The 18,156-nt window shown below is 45.8% G+C and overlaps 2 protein-coding genes across 2 annotated transcripts; both read left to right on the forward strand.

Moving 5' to 3' along the window:
- The first annotated feature begins 14,200 nt into the window (after positions 1-14,200).
- Positions 14,201-16,261, forward strand: LOC129251349 (uncharacterized). Its single transcript, XM_054890747.1, has one exon. The coding sequence runs from the start codon at positions 14,201-14,203 to the stop codon at positions 16,259-16,261; it is 2,061 nt and encodes a 686-aa protein (XP_054746722.1).
- Positions 16,262-16,343: 82 nt separating this feature from the next.
- On the forward strand, positions 16,344-17,687 carry LOC129251350 (uncharacterized). The gene has a single exon (XM_054890748.1). The coding sequence runs from the start codon at positions 16,344-16,346 to the stop codon at positions 17,685-17,687; it is 1,344 nt and encodes a 447-aa protein (XP_054746723.1).
- The last annotated feature ends 469 nt before the right edge of the window (positions 17,688-18,156 follow it).

The following is an 18,156-nucleotide window of genomic DNA, read 5'->3' on the forward strand; positions in this document are numbered from 1 at the left end:
GACACACCAAGTGAAGCCAAGTCCTTCTCCACCTGATCTTTCCACCGCAGAGGAGGCCTTCCTCTTCCTCTACTACCACCAGCTGGTACCGCATCGAATACTTTCAAAGCCGGAGCGTTTGTATCCATTCGGACGACATGACCCAGCCAACGTAGCCGCTGGATCTTTATTCGCTGCGCTATGTCTATGTCGTCGTAAAGCTCATACAGCTCATCGTTCCATCGTCTGCGATATTCGCCGTTGCCAACGTGCAAAGGTCCAAAAATCTTACGCAGAATCTTTCTCTCGAACACTCCAAGCGTCGCTTCATCGGATGTTGTCATCGTCCAAGCTTCTGCGCCATACGTCAGGACGGGCATGATGAGAGTCTTGTAGAGTGTTAGTTTTGTTCGTCGAGAGAGGACTTTACTGCTCAGTTGCCTACTTAGTCCAAAGTAGCACTTGTTGGCAAGAGAGATTCTACGTTGGATTTCAAGGCTGACATTGTTGTCGGTGTTAATGCTGGTTCCTAAATAAACAAAGTCTTTGACAACCTCGAAATTATAACTGTCTACAGTGACGTGGGTGCCGATACGCGAGTGCGCCGACTGTTTGTTTGAAGACAGGAGGTACTTCGTTTTGTCCTCCTTCACCACCAAATCCATTCGCTTTGCCTCTCTATCCAGTTTGGAGAAGGCAGAACTAACAGCGCGGTTGTTAAGGCCGATGATATCGATATCATCGGCATACGCCAACAATTGTACGCTCTTATAAAATATTGTGCCTGAGCGATTAAGTTCTGCGGCTCGTACGATGCTCTCCAACATCAGGTTAAAGAAGTCACACGACAGCGAGTCACCCTGTCTGAAACCTCGTTTGGTATCAAACGGCTCGGAGAGGTCCTTCCCAATTCTGACGGCGCTACTGGTGTTGAGCAACGTCATCTTACATAGCCGTATTAGTTTTGCGGGGATACCAAATTCAGACATCGCGGCATACAGGTAACTCCTTTCCGTACTGTCGAATGCAGCTTTGAAGTCGACGAAAAGGTGGTGTGTGTCGATTCTCCTTTCATGGGTCTTTTCCAAGATTTGGCGTATTGAGAATATTTGGTCGATGGTAGACTTTCCAGGTCTGAAGCCACACTGATAAGGCCCAATCAGTTGGTTGACGGTGGGCTTCAGCCTTTCACACAATACGCTCGCTAGAACCTTATAGGCGATATTTAGAAGACTAATCCCGCGGTAATTGGCACAAATTGCAGGGTCGCCCTTCTTATGGATTGGGCAGAGCACACTTAAATTCCAATCGGCAGGCATGCTTTCATCCGACCATATTTTGCATAGGAGCTGATGCATGCACCTTACCAGCTCCTCGCCGCCATGTTTGAATAGCTCAGCCGGCAGTCCGTCGGCGCCCGCGGCTGTGTTGTTCTTTAGCCGTGATATTGCTATTCTCACCTTGTCATGGTCGGGTAACGGAACTACAATTCCGTCGTCATCGATTGGGGTATCGGGATCCTCACATTCTCTACGACATGCGCAGCTGTCACCGTTTAACAGGTTCGAGAAGTGTTCCCTCCATAATTTAAGATTGCTCTGTACGTCAGTCACCAGATCGCCGTCTTTGTTCTTACAGGAAAACGCCCCGGTCTTAAAACCTTCTGTAAGCCGCCGAACTTTCTGGTAGAATTTTCGGGCGTTGTTCCTATTGGCCAGCATCTCAAGCTCCTCGCACTCACGTATTTCGGCCTCTCGTTTCTTCTGTCGGATAATACGTCTCTCTTCCTTTTTCAGCTCTCTGTAGCGATCCCACATGGCTCGCGTTGCGCCCGATCGCAGCGTGGCTCTATAGGCAGCATCCTTTCTTTCTGCGGCAGCATGACATTCCTCGTCGTACCAATTGTTTTTTCGGGCTCGCCGGAATCCGATTTCTTCCTCGGCGGCGGTACGTAGGGAACGAGAAATGTTGCTCCATTGGTCGTGCATGCCGGTTTGTTGGGCAGTGCTCTCTGAGAGCATGAGTGAGAGTCGAGTGGCGAATCTTCTGGCTGTGATTGCAGCTTTTCGATGTCGAATATTCTTTGCGTAGGTAGATGTACGTTTTTTGCTGCACAGAGGCGTGTGCGCAGTTTGGCTGCAACAAGGTAATGATCCGAGCCGATTTTGGGCCCTCGCATCGTACGTACATCTAATACACTAGAAGCGTGTCTTCCATCTATCACAACATAATCGATCTAGTTTCGCGTTTTTCGATCAGGGGACAGCCAGGTAGCTTGGTGAATTTTTTTATGCTGGAATCTGGTGCTGCAGACTACCATGTTTCGGGCCCCGGCGAAGTCGATCAGCCTCTGTCCGTTACCGGATGTTTCGTTGTGCAGGCTGAATTTTCCGGCTGTGGGACCAAAAATTCCTTCCTTGCGCACCCTGGCGTTGAAGTCGCCAAGCACGATTTTTATGTCGTGGCGGGGGCAGTGCTCATACGAACGCTCCAAGCGCTCATAGAAGGAATCTTTGGTCGCATCGTCCTTCTCTTTCGTCGGGGCGTGGGCGCAAATTAGCGATATGTTAAAAAAACGTGCTTTGATGCGGATTATTGCGAGACGCTCGTCCACCGGAGTGAACGACAGTACTTGGCGACGAAGTCTCTCTCCCACAACAAATCCGACACCGAATTTGCGCTCCTTTACATGGCAGCTGTAGTAGACGTCGCAAGGTCCTATGGGTTTCTTGCCTTGCCCCGTCCATCGCATCTCTTGGATGGCAGTGATGTCAGCCTTTGCTCTTACGAGGACATCAACCAGCCGGGCAGAGGCACCTTCCCCATTAAGGGACCGGACATTCCAGGTGCATGCCCTCAAATCGTATTCCTTATTTCGTTTGCAGGGGTCGTCATCAGTGTTGGAAGTTCTCATCCGAGGCTTTGTTGCTGTTTTCATTGGGGGGGGGGATTTTTAAGTGGCGGGTCCCAAACCCAGCGCACAACCAGCTATGCTGGGATGCTTCGCCTTCTCACGTTAGCTCACTCCCGAACGGGTGTTCGAAAGTTAACCAGAGGATACGTGGGCTAATCCCGGACGTTGTGAGCTGCTTGAACCATATGTAGAAGAATCGTCCTGGCCACTCCCAAGTGAATGGCGATCAGTAACTTTCCCCACTTGCGTGGACTTCTACACATGGAACCATCCTTGGTCAATTTTATTAGTTTATTAGTTACGCCCACATATTTCTTTTTCTTCCTCTTTGGCGCGATAACCGCTTACGCAATTTTGGGCGAATTTAACAAACCACGCCAGTCATTTCTTCCCGTGCTCACCGGCGCCAGTTTTAGTGTGGAGTCAACAGGTTCTGAGTGATGCGTCTGCTGTACTGGGGACAAAGAGTTTTTTGGACTGCACACGTAGAAATAGAGCTCCATCTGATCTGTGCTTTCCTGAGAAATAAATTATGCAATGTCCCTTTAACAACAGTCAGGTGGATGTCGATGACCGAGTAGGAGGTCTCTGAAACCAATTCAGCCGACCCCTTCCTGGAAAGCTCATCAGTAGTTTCATTTGCCTCTATGTTCCTACGTCCTGCAACCCAAATCGGAGAAATGTTACCTGAAGATTTGATCTCGTCCTTACAAGTGTTGATTAGTTTGGATCTTGGATCAGCACCATGGCGTGATCAGAGCTTGGATCGCGACTTGACTATCGGGAAAAATGTTAGTATTCCCCTCGCTCCCACGTTCCTAACGTATTTTGCATACCTGCAGGATCGCAAAGACTTCTGCCTGAAAAACCAAAGCAGTATTTGGCAATTTTAAGGAAATATTATAGATAAATTAGCTGATTTAGAGAAAACCCCTGCTCCGACTCCCGATTCCATCATGGAGCCGTCAGACGAGCTTCAGTGCAGATTTTCCCCTTGTTCCAATCCTACTTACTTCAAAAGACTGCCCTGTCACTAACATCACACTAGAAATATGAGCCAACTTGGTCTGCAAAACTGATTTTTATAAAGATTTTGATCCCAGCCCCACCTAGCGAAACTATTTTTTGTAGCCGCCATAGACGAGTGGACTTACGCGTTCAGATTCCGCATACAATGGAGGTGCATCTGTTAGTAAGACAACATCAAGACCACTAATTAGAGGAGAAACTCAGCCCACGGTGGTAGGCTGGAAACATCTCAATATGGAAAAAATTTGTTCACTTTCAATGTACCAAATATTACTTCCGTGAAAAAACTTCTAATAAAAATTAACTGCCGTTTGGAATGGGAATAAACTGGTAGCTCCATCAATTTGCAGGAGAACCTTATAACGCACACTACACACAACCTGTAGGAGAAGCTCGGCCAAACAGCTAAAAAGTGAAATTAGCGATTTCCCTTCGCTTCAACCCTTACTAATACAGTTTAACAGTTATAAAAATGAAGCTCGAGCTACAAAGAATTTAAAGCTTTTGCAGCAATGCAACATAAACTTTTCTCTTAAAATGCGAAAATATTTTAGATTTTTATAGATCTGTGTTTATGATAACACGCAAGTGAATTCACATCAACAGACCAACCAGATATACTACATTTTTAATACCAGCATGTAAGGATATCGCAAACACAACAGAATCTCATATTTTCAGCGGCACAGGACTTAATTTATTTGCTCTGCACTTGCAATGCGCAATTCGCAACTGCACAACTGTCCCACAATTTCGCACAACAAAAAGGGGTGATCGAAAGCTATGCCGAGGTACAGAAATGAGTTTGAATAAGGGTGTACACATTATTGGTTCAAGCGACTGATGTGGCGGCAAACTGAACTATAGCAGACATTTTTCCAGACTCTCTTCAAAGCGTTGAAGTTTTGTTATTTATTATCGGTACGCAACTAAGTTATCGTCAATAGTTGCCGCCAGCTGTGTGTGCTAATCAATTCTAACATAACCTAAACGTCACAACCCAAGCTCAGATATATGGTAAACAAACTGCTTCGACACATTAGTGATTTTGTTTTGGTATCCTCTACTTTTGGTTTTGTGAAAATGTCTGATTATGTGCCGAATAATCGTCAATTGAGGGAAGTGTTGATTTTCCTCTTTCATTCCAAAAAAAATGGTAGCTGAAGCGCATCGAGAGCTACAAAAAGTTTATGGAGATGCTGCTTTAAGTGAAACAACGTGCCGAGATTGGTTCCGTCGCTTCAAAGACGGTGATTTTAATGTTGACGACCGTCCGCGTGAAGGAAGGCCACAAACCTTCGAAGACGCTGAATTGGAGGCATAGCCCAATGAGGATCCGTGTCATACAGAAGAAGCGCTTGCTTCAGTATTAGGAGTTACCCGCCAATCCATTTCGAAGCGATTGCATGCTTTGGGAATGATTCAGAAACAGGGGAGTTGGATTCCTTATGAGTTAAAACCAAGGGATGTTGAACGTCATTTTTTTGCCTGTGAACAACTGCTCCAGCGGCAAAACAGGAAGGGTTTTCTTCATCGCATGGTGACGGGTGATGAAAAATGGATTCACTACCAAAGAAAAGAAAGTCATGGGGGCTGCCCGGTCATGCTTCTACGTTGTCTCGCCTCGGCCGAATATTCACGCTGCGAAGGTTATGCTATGTATTTGGTGGGGCCAAGTTGGTGTTATTTGTTATGAGCTGTTAAAACCAAGCGAAACCATCACTGCTTCACTGCATACTTGCAATGATTTACTTGTAACCATTTTTCCAGAATAAAATTGTCCTTGGACTTAACCCCTTCAAATTCAGACTATGCAAGCGCTTAAGCCTAACGATTCCAATTTGCTTAAACAGTTCTGCGAGACAATGATGGAACGTTTTTGTGCGGTAAACACTATTTTTTGGGGTCTTGAAAACCATTTTCATTTGAATGGTATTGCCGTTTAGTGGTCACCTAAAGGACAGAACACACTACTAGAATATTAAAAGCCACTTCACAGCTCCAAAATGACAGTTTGGTGGAAGGCAGTGAAGCAATTACATATTTGCTTTTGAAAATCGTCGAGGGGACACAATTTCTGTGGACGGTGTCTCTTATCTGCACCTGCTGAACGATTATTTTCTGCCAATAATGAGAGAACTTCCCTCCTTCAATACACTTACTTCGTTTCAGAAAGATGGCGCCACGCAACACACGACTAGAGAGACCGTAGTGATTCCTTCTCCAATAAATTGGTAAGACGTTTCAATAACATATCCTGGATACGCAGATCGTCCGATCTTTTCCCTATGAACTTTTTTCCGTGGTGGTACCTCAAAAGTAAAGTCTATGAAACACGCCCAGCGATCATCTTGGCACTAAAAGAAAATATAATTGGTGAGATTAATGGGGTTCCGACATCAATTCACCAACGCATGGCACGAGTACGGAGACCCGATTCCAAGAGTGCTTCCGACGTAACGTTAAACATTTAGAGGAAAGATTTAAAGAGAAATAAAATATGAACTGTACTAATATGGAAGAACGGGAGAACAAACTACATAGATTCTCTCATGCCATCGATAGATTTTAACTTAATTTATCTTTTCTCACTTGTTACTTTACTTGCATTTCTCTTATAAATCAAATATAATGTTATGGTAAGCTTATCTAAGACTGAAACTAACATTGGCAGAGATACAATTGGCTTGTGAAACATTAGTACACAAAACCGGATAGAGCACCATTTGCATCAGAAATTCGCACCTTGGCGATTACCCGGCACCAAGAAATCGGCGTCACTTAGTCCATTTATTGACACAGAGGGCTTGTTCTGGATTGGAGATGCATTCCACAAAGTAGACAATTTTGTGTATTCTTCATAAAGGCCAAAACTTAACCAAACTCATTAAACGGCACACATTTTTTTTTTTTTTGTCGGGACAACTAGCAAGTGTACCACTCAGACATTAATTAAGTCCATTGTACTACACTAGGATTCCCTTTTCATTTTCTTTAAATCTACCCAATCTCCGAAGAAATCTGAGTAGATCTTGTTGTGCCAAGGAGCCAAGCTGATCGCTTCTTAACACATCAGCTCAAACCTGATTCGAGCGAAGGCGGGGCAGACACACAGGAAGTGGTCCGCCGTCTCATCCTCCTCTTCACAAGCTGGGCAGACCACACCGTCTGAGATGCCCAAACTTTCCATGTGCTTTGCCCACAGAAAGTGGCCCGTCATCAGTCCAACCAGCCGTCTGCACTCCCCTCTGCTTAATGACAGAAGGGTTTGCGACAGTCGATCGGACATGACCGGTAACATCAGTTTTGTCCATCTGCAGCCTCTCTCAGCCTGCCAAGCTCGCTTGTGGGTAGTAGTTACCCATTTGCTAACCGTGGCCGTGATGGCCGCAGAGGGGAGTGGCAAAGCGGGCTCTGGGCCAAAGAAGTTGGCCTCAGAGCCCATCTTAGCTAAGGAGTCAGAGGTCTCGTTACCCGCGATACCCACGTGTCCCGGGACCCATGTTAGCATCAGGCTATTATGTCTGCCGACATAGTTCAGCCTGGATTTACAGGACTTCACTACCCCTGATGTGGTTTGAGGGCTGTCTAAGGCCATAAGCGCTGCTTGGCTGTCGCTGCAGACACATATGGATCTGCCTCTCCATCGTTTTTCGACAACAAAGTTCATCGCTTCTTGAACTGCATACACCTCCGCTTGAAACACAGATGCATGTATTCCCAGAGCAAAGTGCAGTTTTGTCCCGCTGGATTCCACGTAGACCCCAGAGTCTCCCCACAACTGAGCCTCTGGTAGCACTACACTGTATCTCTTTTCAAGTACGACCCTTGATGGCATGGAGTCAAGGGGCATGGAGAGAATGGTTGGATCGATGTCCATGCCTTCTCTGTGTTCCAATGCCGGACAAGGGCCGTACCAGTTCCCATTGTGTTTCAGTCTGCAGATGGCATTCAAGGCCTCTCCTCGGATGAAAGCATCAAGTGGTGGTAAACCAATCAGAGCATCTAGTGCCGGGCATGAAGTAGTCGGAAAAGCTCCGGTGCAACAGATGGCCACAGTGCGTTGTAGTCTCGATAAGGTCCTCCTGACTCCCACTAGGGAAAGTCTGCTCATCCAGACCACTGATGCATGGGTGATAATGGGTCTTATCATAGCCGTGTAGATCCATAGGACCTTGCTAGGATAGAGACCCCACGTTTTCCCAAAGACGCCTTTGCACTGCCAGAAAGCTGTCAGCGCTTTGGATGCCTTTGTTTCAACGTGTGATTTCCATAGGAGCTTACTATCGAGGATTACTCCAAGATATTTAATTTCCTTGGATAGCTGGATTGTGACTCCTTTTAGCTGTGGCAGAACGAGTCCATCAAGCTTCCTCCTTCTGGTAAAGAGGACAATACCAGTCTTGGCGGGATTTGCCGACAGCCCGTTCGCACAGCACCAAGTGTCAATCCGATCCAGAGTTTTCTGCACTTTCCTGCAGATGATCATAAGCGAAGAGCCTGTTACCAAACAAGCAACATCGTCAGCATATGCTTGTGCGTAGACTCCCGAATCGTTTAAGGTGGTGAGTAGAGGATCGATTACCATGCACCAGAGTAATGGAGACAGCACACCGCCTTGGGGGCAGTCTCTGTTAACCCCAGATGACACCAGCAGATCTTCCTCTGCTCGCACCGAAACGATTCTTTGGGCCAGCATCGAACGAATCCAATTTACTAGCACCCGGTCTACGCCGTGCCTACTAGCAGAGTTACACATACTATCAAAAGTGGCATTATCAAACGCCCCCTCTATGTCTAAAAAGATACCCATAGCGTAGTCCCTCCTGTCGATAGCCAGATCTACCCTAGCAACAAGGTTTTGCAGTGCCGACTCGCAGGATTTTCCACTCTGATAGGCATGCTGAAATAGAGACAGAGGGTGAGCCTTCAGCGACTTTTGACGTATGCGCAGTTCAACCACTCGTTCGAGACTTTTCAGCATGAAAGAGGTCATGCTGATGGGTCTAAAGCTTTTGGGGCCGGTGTAAGCGTCTTTTCCAACCTTTGGGATGAAAGCCACCCTCACCATCCTCCAAGAGCGTGGTATGTAAGCCAGTGCCAGGCATGCCGAGAAGATTTTCTTCAGGGCTGCTGTCACGAACTCTGCACCCTCCTTCAGCATGGTAGGATATATGCCATCTGGTCCGGGCGACTTGTAGTCGGCAAAAGATTTGATGGCAAATCGAATGGCGGCCTAATTCACCACAGATCTGGCATCGAACCAGTCATGCCGAGAAGGTGTAGCAGCTCTGACAACTGCCTCTATCAATAAGGGCTGTTGCCGGCTGATGCTTATCTGATTGCCAGGAAAGTGAGACTCTATCAGCAAGCTGAGTGTCTCACTTTTCCGCTCCGTGAAGGAGCCATCAGATTTCCTAAGTGACCCCAGCTTTGCCGTTGGGTCCCTTTTCAGGATCCTAACCAATTTCGCCGTGTCACTCAGAGATTCAATACCGCTGCAGAATTCCCTAAATGAGGCTCTTTTCGATTCCCGAATAAGCCTCTTGTAGTTCTTCTGAACATCACGGTATCGCTCCCAGTCCTCTGCAAGGTTAGTCTTGAGGGCCCGGTTTAGAAATTTTCTCGACTCACGCCTCAACATCTGGAGCTCTCGATTCCACCAAGGAACGGGAGTCCGGCTGGGGAGAGGTCGAATTGGACAGGCTGACTCAAAACATTCGGTTAGGGCAGCGTTGAGTTTCTCAACAGCCGCCTCAATGGCCTGTTCTTTTCGAAGTCTTGGTGGCGCAACGCCAAGGTCCCGCAACGCCTCCCTAAACTTCTGCCAGTCTGTTTTTCTGGGGTTTCTAGAGGGCAATGGCATTTGTGCCTCCTCGCCACACTGAAACTCAATGTACCTGTGGTCCGAGCACGAATCTTCGGCAAGGACTCTCCAGTTCTTGATTGACCACCCAAGTTTTGAGTTTGATAGGGTTAGATCAATCACCTCCTGCCTTCTGGCCGTTACAAACGTTGGCTGTGAGCCCTTGTTATGTATGTCTAGGCAGGAGGACGCGATAAATTCGAATAGTCGAGAGCCCCGTCCATTGCACTTGCTGCTGCCCCAGATTGTATGCTGGGCATTAGCATCGCAACATAGGATGAGGCCCAGACTGCGCCGCTCACAGAACCTCACGAGACTAGTGGCCTTCCTGGGTGGTGGCCCTTCCAGAGCATCGTAAGGAAAGTAAGCAGATGCAATCACAAACTTCGACCATCCGCGTCTACCTCTATAACACACCTCAGCCGCTACCAGGTCTTGGCAACAGAATTGCTCAAGACCCGTCACAGTGACGGGATATACTATAAGACCGGTCCTAGGTCTGCTAGAACTCCTGTCATATAATAACGTGGCCCCTTTCAGCGCACTTAACCCACAGAGACGGCCCCTAAAGACCCAGGGCTCTTGCACTGCTGTTATGTGGGGTAATGTGTGCAGCTGGGAAAGCCTTCTACTTAGTAGTGCAGTAGCGGCTTTGGAATGCTGCAAGTTAATTTGCGTCACCGTCAAGGGACGATAGCTACAGGGATCGTCCGAGTCAATCATTTGGGAAAGACATGGAAGCTGACCATCCCAAAGAAGAGACTCAGACGGTTCCCGTACCGTGAGCCCATGACATCAACACTGGCCTCGTCCACTCGCACCACAAGAGCAGACTCTTCCTTCCCTTCCCGGTTTTTGCTCTTGGTGTACGAGACGACGCGCCAAAGCCTCGTGTTGATGCCCGGATTCTGGGCACGTAGACAGGATAGGACATCCGCCGTAGACAGGGGATACACTCCTGAGGGGTACACTCTCCTCGCTGTAGACAGCGAAGCGAGTGGTCCCCATGGGGGGCACGTTATTGACCACGGTCCTGATCCACTCGAAGTTGGCCAGAGACGCGCACGTCACTTTTATGGTGCCGTCCTTTGTCTCATAGCCCTTCGCATTGGCTTCCGGACCGGAGGCAATAACCCGACGCATCAGTTGGCTTTTGCAGTATTTGATTTCTGCATCCGTCAGCTGATGGTCAGGCCCCAGTTTTCCAATCACAGCCACAGGTCGGGGGCCAGCAGCCTTCTCGCTATAGGATGGCTTGGCCGCACCCTTGGATGTGCTTGGGCGAAGGTCCAGCTCCCGGTCTTCCACTGACGAAGATTTCGCTTGGCAGACAGCTGTGCTGGACATTTTGTCGAGGCGACGATAGGAACGTGGCTCAGCAGAACCTTTTCCCGCCACATTGACTGGCGCCAAGACCGCGCTCGTACCTTGGGGGGTCGTGGCTCGGCCTTTCCCACCGCTTTCTTCTCTCCCTCCTTGCCGCGCTCTTCGATTTCCCTGCTCCTTTGGGAGGTCGTGCAGCCACCGAAGAGACCTCACAACTCAGGCCTCCAGAAACAGGGAAACATTTTTCAGACTCTGAAGGAGAGGAGATTGCGATAGCAACCCCCGTCTCCTCCAGGATGCGCTCTCGCTCGTAGAGCTGAGAGACTTGGGTAATGGTTGGGGTCTCCAGAATCCATGCCCCTGCCGCCGAAGCGGGTGGATTGCCACTTGTGTGGATTCCACCTGGAGTAATACTACCATTGTTTTCCATTACCATTGGTTTTTTTCGGGACTCCTCCCTAACCAGTTTGGTTCGGCACACATGCAAACATACATGCTGGTCTCGAAAACTTCAATATCTGTCAGGACTGCGTTACTGGAAACAAGGTGTAATTCAGCTCATTAAGCACCGCGTTTGTAATTGCGCAACATGCAAGCGATGTCATGCTAAGGCTTCGCTTCGCCATTTTGTAAGTAGTCAAGGCCAAGCAAATATGCATAAATGGGACAAACATTTAGTCAGTTCTGCTCGCCACTGTATGCATGCATATAAATCTTTCAGGTACAAAAAAAATTCTAGAAAAATTTCTAAGTAAGGTGAGGTGCCGGTACCGTACCGTAGAAATAGTGGAGCAAATAAAGATCCAGAGGCTCCACCCTGAAAGAGGAAAATAACACCACTGCGTTTACAATATTAACTGTGGAAGGACTTGACTTCAGTTGCTGTGCCAACTAGAGCCGGTTAGCACGAGAAATTCGAGGTTAACGCGCATAGGCTACTTTCACAGGAAATTGTTTTCTTATCATTTTAAAGGATGTGAGTGGATTAGATGGTGTGCCATTTAAGCGGGGTATGTACACATATACACTTATATATTCCTATCGCAGGGTATAAGTATTGTTTTATTGCTGTCAATAAATTTAGGTTCGATGACGTACTCACTTAAGTGAATTACAACGAATCGGGCATACTTAATTAATCCTTAATTAGCCTTTAAATTTCTTAATAAAAATCATGAAGGATGCAATCGTTGTTTTCTTCTTATTGGACGGAGTTTAAGCTGAGGTACACCTTTTTGTCTTCAGGCGAATTTTTTGAATACGAAATCGTCGTCGAATATAATTGCAAAATCTTTGTAAAACTTATTTCAGTGACATTAAACACTGAAGTAATAATGCTTTCGTAATTACAATAGTAATTCCTCGGCCTTGTGACCGCTTCATTAGGGTAGTGTGGTCATTATTTACTCCTTTATCCTTATGTTTTGAAATCTAGTATGTATTGTAAATATGTATTTTACAAAACATATTATAGATCCACAAACAAACAATTAAGCCCATGAAAACAAAATCGCTGAACTTAGCCTGAGTAGAAACCAAATTATCACAAGCATTAATCCTGGAAGCGATACAATTGATTTATCAAATAAAATGCAAACAAACAAATTAAAATTGGAAGGCACAAATCCAACCTCGAATTCCAAAACTTATAATGAAAAAAACACTTCAAATATAATTTAAATTTTAAAACATCAAATTTTACCAACTCATTTACATAGTAATTCAACAATAGAAGACCCCACATCTTTCACGCTATAACATTTTAAAAGTACAATTAAACTATAATATTTATAATAAATATTCAAAGATTTTGATAAATGATCTTTTGAAAATTAAAAATCTATCTCAACAAATTTAGAGATTTTAATAAACTCAATTAAGGTTCTAGAAATATGAGCATTCTGAGCATAAAGGGATTTTGAACCCCCAAACTAGAAGAACCCCGATCTACGCAGAGCTTTGGCCGGAATATTAAAGAAAATCCTCTCAAAAAGCATCGAAAAGTCAACAGCCCCACGGATTAAGTCGAAAATGAAAGATAAATATAGGATTATTCTTGTGCTTTGCAATGATTTTAAGTTGATCAATAAGCATCGCGCTTCATATGTAGGGATAGGATCCGAAAACCATAAATTACGCATCGCGAAATGTAAGAATACTTTCTGGATCGTTCAATTCTAGCAGCATGGCACGAATAATGACCAAATGAAAGATGCATACGCCAGTTTGGAACGGACAAACGCTGTATACAAAAGCAGCGTATAAGGGTCGGAGAAATCGGAGCTATGACCCCTAAAAAAATTCCCATGCTTGCTTTTGATTTAGCAATAATTAAATTTATATGACTAGTAAAGGGTGGTGTTGAGTATTCGTTTAAAAATACTTTAATGTTTTTTCAACTCATATTGTTCAATATAATTTTCTGTTAACATAAGTAGGTTTTGTGAAATAATTGTGTATATAAAGGGAATAGTTTTGTAATAAAATTCAGTAAAAATTGTAGCTTCAAAGCTGAAGCATCAGAGTTTCATTTTGCTCTGGATTTTTAGCAACTTTCCCGCAATAGTCAAGTACTCTCCAAGCAACTTTCCCGCAATAATCAAGGACTCTCCAAGCAACTTTCCCTCAATAATCAAGGATTCTTCCCGCAACATATTTAGGATTATTCCCGCAACATATTTAGAATTCTTCCCGCAACATATTTAGGATTCTTCCCGCAACATTCCCGCAACATATTTAGGATTCTTCCCGCAACATTCTCGCAACATATTCAGTATTTTCCACGCAACATTCCCGCAACATATTTAGGATTCTTCCCGCAACATTTCCGCAACATTTTGGTCCTTCTAGCCGGATCAGTCAATTCCGCAACATTTTGGTCCTTCGAGCCGGATAAGTTCAAACCCGCGAACATTTTGAGTTTAGCCAATAGAATTTGGCTAAGGTGCAAACAGGTACTATTACATATCTCAATTAATTAGCATTTTTTGGGTCTTTCTACCAATCGATTTCGGTGCGTTGATTTGTGCGTGATAGCAGTGCAAATATCGTCCTTCAAATCTATAAGGACAAGAAAAAAAAAAAAAATGTCGAGCTCGGTAAAAACACGCGACTCTGCACTTAACGCCATTAAGCGGTATATGGCTAAGAGTGTGGACGATGCCTTAACAATGGATGCAGAAAGCATAAAAAGTTATATGCAACTGCTCAGCGAACAGTGGACTCACTTTAATAGCGCTCAAGATACGGTCGAAATTTCGTGTGGAAGTGAAAATGTAGATATTGAAGAAAGTGTGCGAATTCAAGCTGAGACGTGGTACTCTACAGCTTTAGCAAATTTTAATCGCGTACAGAAGTGTCGTGCCGAAGCGCAACCCGCGTCCGTGTCAACGCCTGTGTCTGCAGCAATACGGCTGCCAAAGGTGGAGCTGCCTCAATTCTCTGGGGACTCCACTGAGTGGATCGGTTTTTTTGACGCATTTTCTGCCTTGGTCGACTGTAATGCCGCATTGTCAAATGGTCAAAAACTTCACTATCTTCGTAGTTGTTTAAGGGGTGACGCGTTAAAAATCATAAGTGGGTTTAAAATATGTGATGTTAATTATGAAGAAGCTTGGGACCTACTAAAATCGCGTTATAAGGTCATGCGCGTTATAGTTGAAGGACATTTTAGAGCTATGGCCAACGTAAAGAGGGCAGCTAGTGATACCTCCGACGCAATTAAGGGAGTGATCGACGCTTTCCAGCAACATATACACGAGCTTAAGGCTTTGGGACGCCCAGTGGAATTTTGGGACGATTGGTTAGTGTACGAACTAGTCAATAAATTAAGCTTCGAGACACGAAAGCAATGGGAGCTATCACTTGTCACTGATGAGCCTCCGACATTCGAACAGCTGACCACGTTTTTAGAAGTTAGATGTCGTTCTCTATCAATGCTATCATCGTCAACGGTATTATTGCCAGCTAAGGGTAAAACCGCGTCGGTGTGTAGGTCTACGAATGTGTTTCACGCAGTGCAAGATCAGGACAGCACGATCTGTACATCTTGTAACGGGCCACACAAAATATACAGTTGTGAAAAATTTCGGGACCTTGACGCAAACGGTAAGTCGAAATTTGTGAGAGAATCGCGCGTGTGCATGAACTGCTTAAGTTCAGGCCATTATAAGGCAAAGTGTAACAGCACATCTGCATGCAGGATTTGCCATCAACGCCATCATACGCTGTTGCATAATGCTGTCGCTACAACTAACGCTACAACCGTTACTCATTTCGTCAACATCGCCTCTCTTAGGCCTTTCTCCCCCGCCGCAGACGTCATGCATCAAACGAACGTAACCGTTTCATCCGCTAACGGTCCTTCCACAGACACCGCTGCTGCCTGTACGTCTTCACATTTGAATGTCAATCCCAACCAGCCTCGTCCAAGAGAAAGAACTGTGCTGTTGGCGACCGCCTTAGTCAAGGTACGCGATTGCTCTGGTCATTGGCAACCCGCTCGCTTGTTGTTTGATTCTGGTTCGCATGCTTCTTTCGTAAATGAGTCATGTGTACAACGCTTGGGATTACCGCGAAGAGGGTCCGCAATATTAATTTCTGAAATTGGTTCCTCCCAAGGGATACGCTCTAAAGGTGAAGTATTACTTTCATTATTATCTCATTTTTCAGATCTATGCTTTACTGTTGACGCATTGATTCTGCCTAAAATCACAAGCGATTTGCCAACACAGCCCTTGAAGGTTTCGGCGTGGCCGCACCTACAAGATTTATTTTTAGCCGATCAGCACTTCATGAAACCCGGGCGTATCGATATCTTGGTCGGAATGGACGTCATGGGACAGCTCCTCTGCTCGGAGATTCGTAAGGGTCCGCCCGGTACGCCCATGGCTCAACGAACGGATTTCGGTTGGACGTTGTTTGGAAATGTCGATGGGTCCGAATCCGCTTCGCTCGGTTTACAGTTTTTGCATTGTGAAGTTCATTTAGATCGAGCGCTCACTAGACTTTGGGAGTTAGAAGAAGCACCGAAAAAGGCCCACCTCACCTACGAAGAACGCTATTGTGAAGAGTTTTTGGAAAAAACGCACAGAAGGTCACCTGACGGTCGATTCATAGGGAGAATCACGAAGTTATGCTGTTCGTAGTCTACTAAGCATCGAAAAAAGACTTGCGCGAGATGACGATCTACGCCAACGCTACAATGAGTTCATGCAAGAACTCATCGACATGAAGCACATGGAACTTGCACCACCGCCAACGGATCAAACGTTCTATATGCCGCATCACCCCGTTATAAAAGAGTCAAGTGTCACGACTAAATTGAGAGTCGTGCTCAATGCGTCCGCCAAAACCACCACCGGGAATTCGTTGAACGATGCATTATTTGTTGGTCCCCAATTGCAACCTGATTTATATTCTATTTTAACACGTTTCAGAACGCATCGCTACGCAGTAACCGCGGACATCGCGAAAATGGACCGCCAAATATGCATGTCCACGAAAAACCTCGATCTACAACGTATTGTCTGGCGTCGTGACCCGACGTTACCCATAAAGGATTATCGCATGTTGCGCGTTACTTATGGCGTTGCCGCCGCGTCCTACTTAGCAGTTAAATCGCTGGAACAAACCGCAAAATATTCGTCACACATTTGTGAGAAGAATGCTGCCGTCATACATAAGGACTTTTACATGGATGATCTCCTCACTGGTGCGTCTTCTAAAGAAGAGCTGCTAGGTTTGCAACGAAACGTCTCCGAAATACTGAAGGAAGGGGGTTTTGAACTTCGAAAATGGGCGTCTAATTGTGCGGAGCTTTTTGAAAATGTTTCGAATGCATCAGAAAATATATTACACTACCTAGTCGATAGTAAAGATGTCCATGCCTTGGGCCTTATATGGAATACAGAGGAGGACTACTTCACGTTCTCAGTTAATCTGAATCAACCACCCACTATTTTAACGAAGAGAAATTTCTTGTCTGATGCTAGCACGCTTTTCGATCCACTGGGGCTGCTCGCTCCAGCGACCATAAGATCAAAGATGTGGTTTCAGGAGATCTGGCGTATGAGTGTCGATTGGGATGACGTTATTCCAGACTGCATCGCAGCACAGAGGCGACAACATCGCTCGGAATTGCTACTGCTATCAAGTTTAAAGATAAGTCGCTGGTTTGGCACAGGAGCAGGTGAGTCGTTCACTGAGCTACATATTTTCGCTGACGCTTCCGAGCGCGCTTACGCTGCCGTAATGTACGCGCGCACATTACACAACGACGGCAGTATTACTGTCGTGCTGATCTCGTCGAAGACTAAGGTAGCACCACTTAAAACAACAACCCTGCCGCGCTTAGAATTGTGCGCTGCACATCTTGCTGCTAAATTGGCGCGAAGCGTGTTACATAGCTGGGGTGATCTCCGCTATCCGATCTACGCTTGGACTGACTCAATTATCACATTGGCATGGCTTCAGGCGCATCCTAGTAAGTGGATAACTTTCGTTGCCAATCGCGTTGCTGACATACAAGAAGTTTTACCGCCTGAATGTGGAACCATATCCGCTCTGAACTGAATCCAGCAGATTGAACTACTGCATCAAAAACTATGATGGTCTGGTCCTGAATTCTTAAAAGGTCCTGACCATTTCTGGAAGTTATCAACTTCGCAACACACAACTCAGTTGGGCGTTCGTAGCAAGGTCGTCGCCCATGCTACGAGCTCAGATGACCACTGGCCTGTATTGATGAGATATTCATCGTATTCCAAGCTGCGCCGCATCATTGCTTACGTGTTAAGGTTTTTCGTCAACGCTCGAGTTAAGACGCGAATCAACGCTGCTAAACGGGTCGGTCCTCCCTGCGGTCAAGAGATATCCGAAGTTGAACTGCACTTGATCAGGAATACACAATTCCTGTATTTTTCTAATGAAACTTCTCTTTGTAGCAAAAGAAAACCGATTCCGCTTCGGAGTAGTATTTTGACATTGCAGCCATATCTCGATGAGAAAAACGTCTTGCGAGTAGGAGGTAGGATCAAGAACG

This window comes from Anastrepha obliqua, unplaced genomic scaffold (assembly GCF_027943255.1).
Source record: "Anastrepha obliqua isolate idAnaObli1 unplaced genomic scaffold, idAnaObli1_1.0 ptg000012l, whole genome shotgun sequence".
Taxonomy (NCBI): Eukaryota; Metazoa; Arthropoda; class Insecta; order Diptera; family Tephritidae; genus Anastrepha; species Anastrepha obliqua.

Bases quoted from the DNA above. Each gene is read 5' to 3' on its own strand.
- LOC129251349 (XM_054890747.1), top strand. From the start codon at position 14,201: ATGTCGAGCTCGGTAAAAACACGCGACTCTGCACTTAACGCCATTAAG.
- LOC129251350 (XM_054890748.1), top strand. From the start codon at position 16,344: ATGAAGCACATGGAACTTGCACCACCGCCAACGGATCAAACGTTCTAT.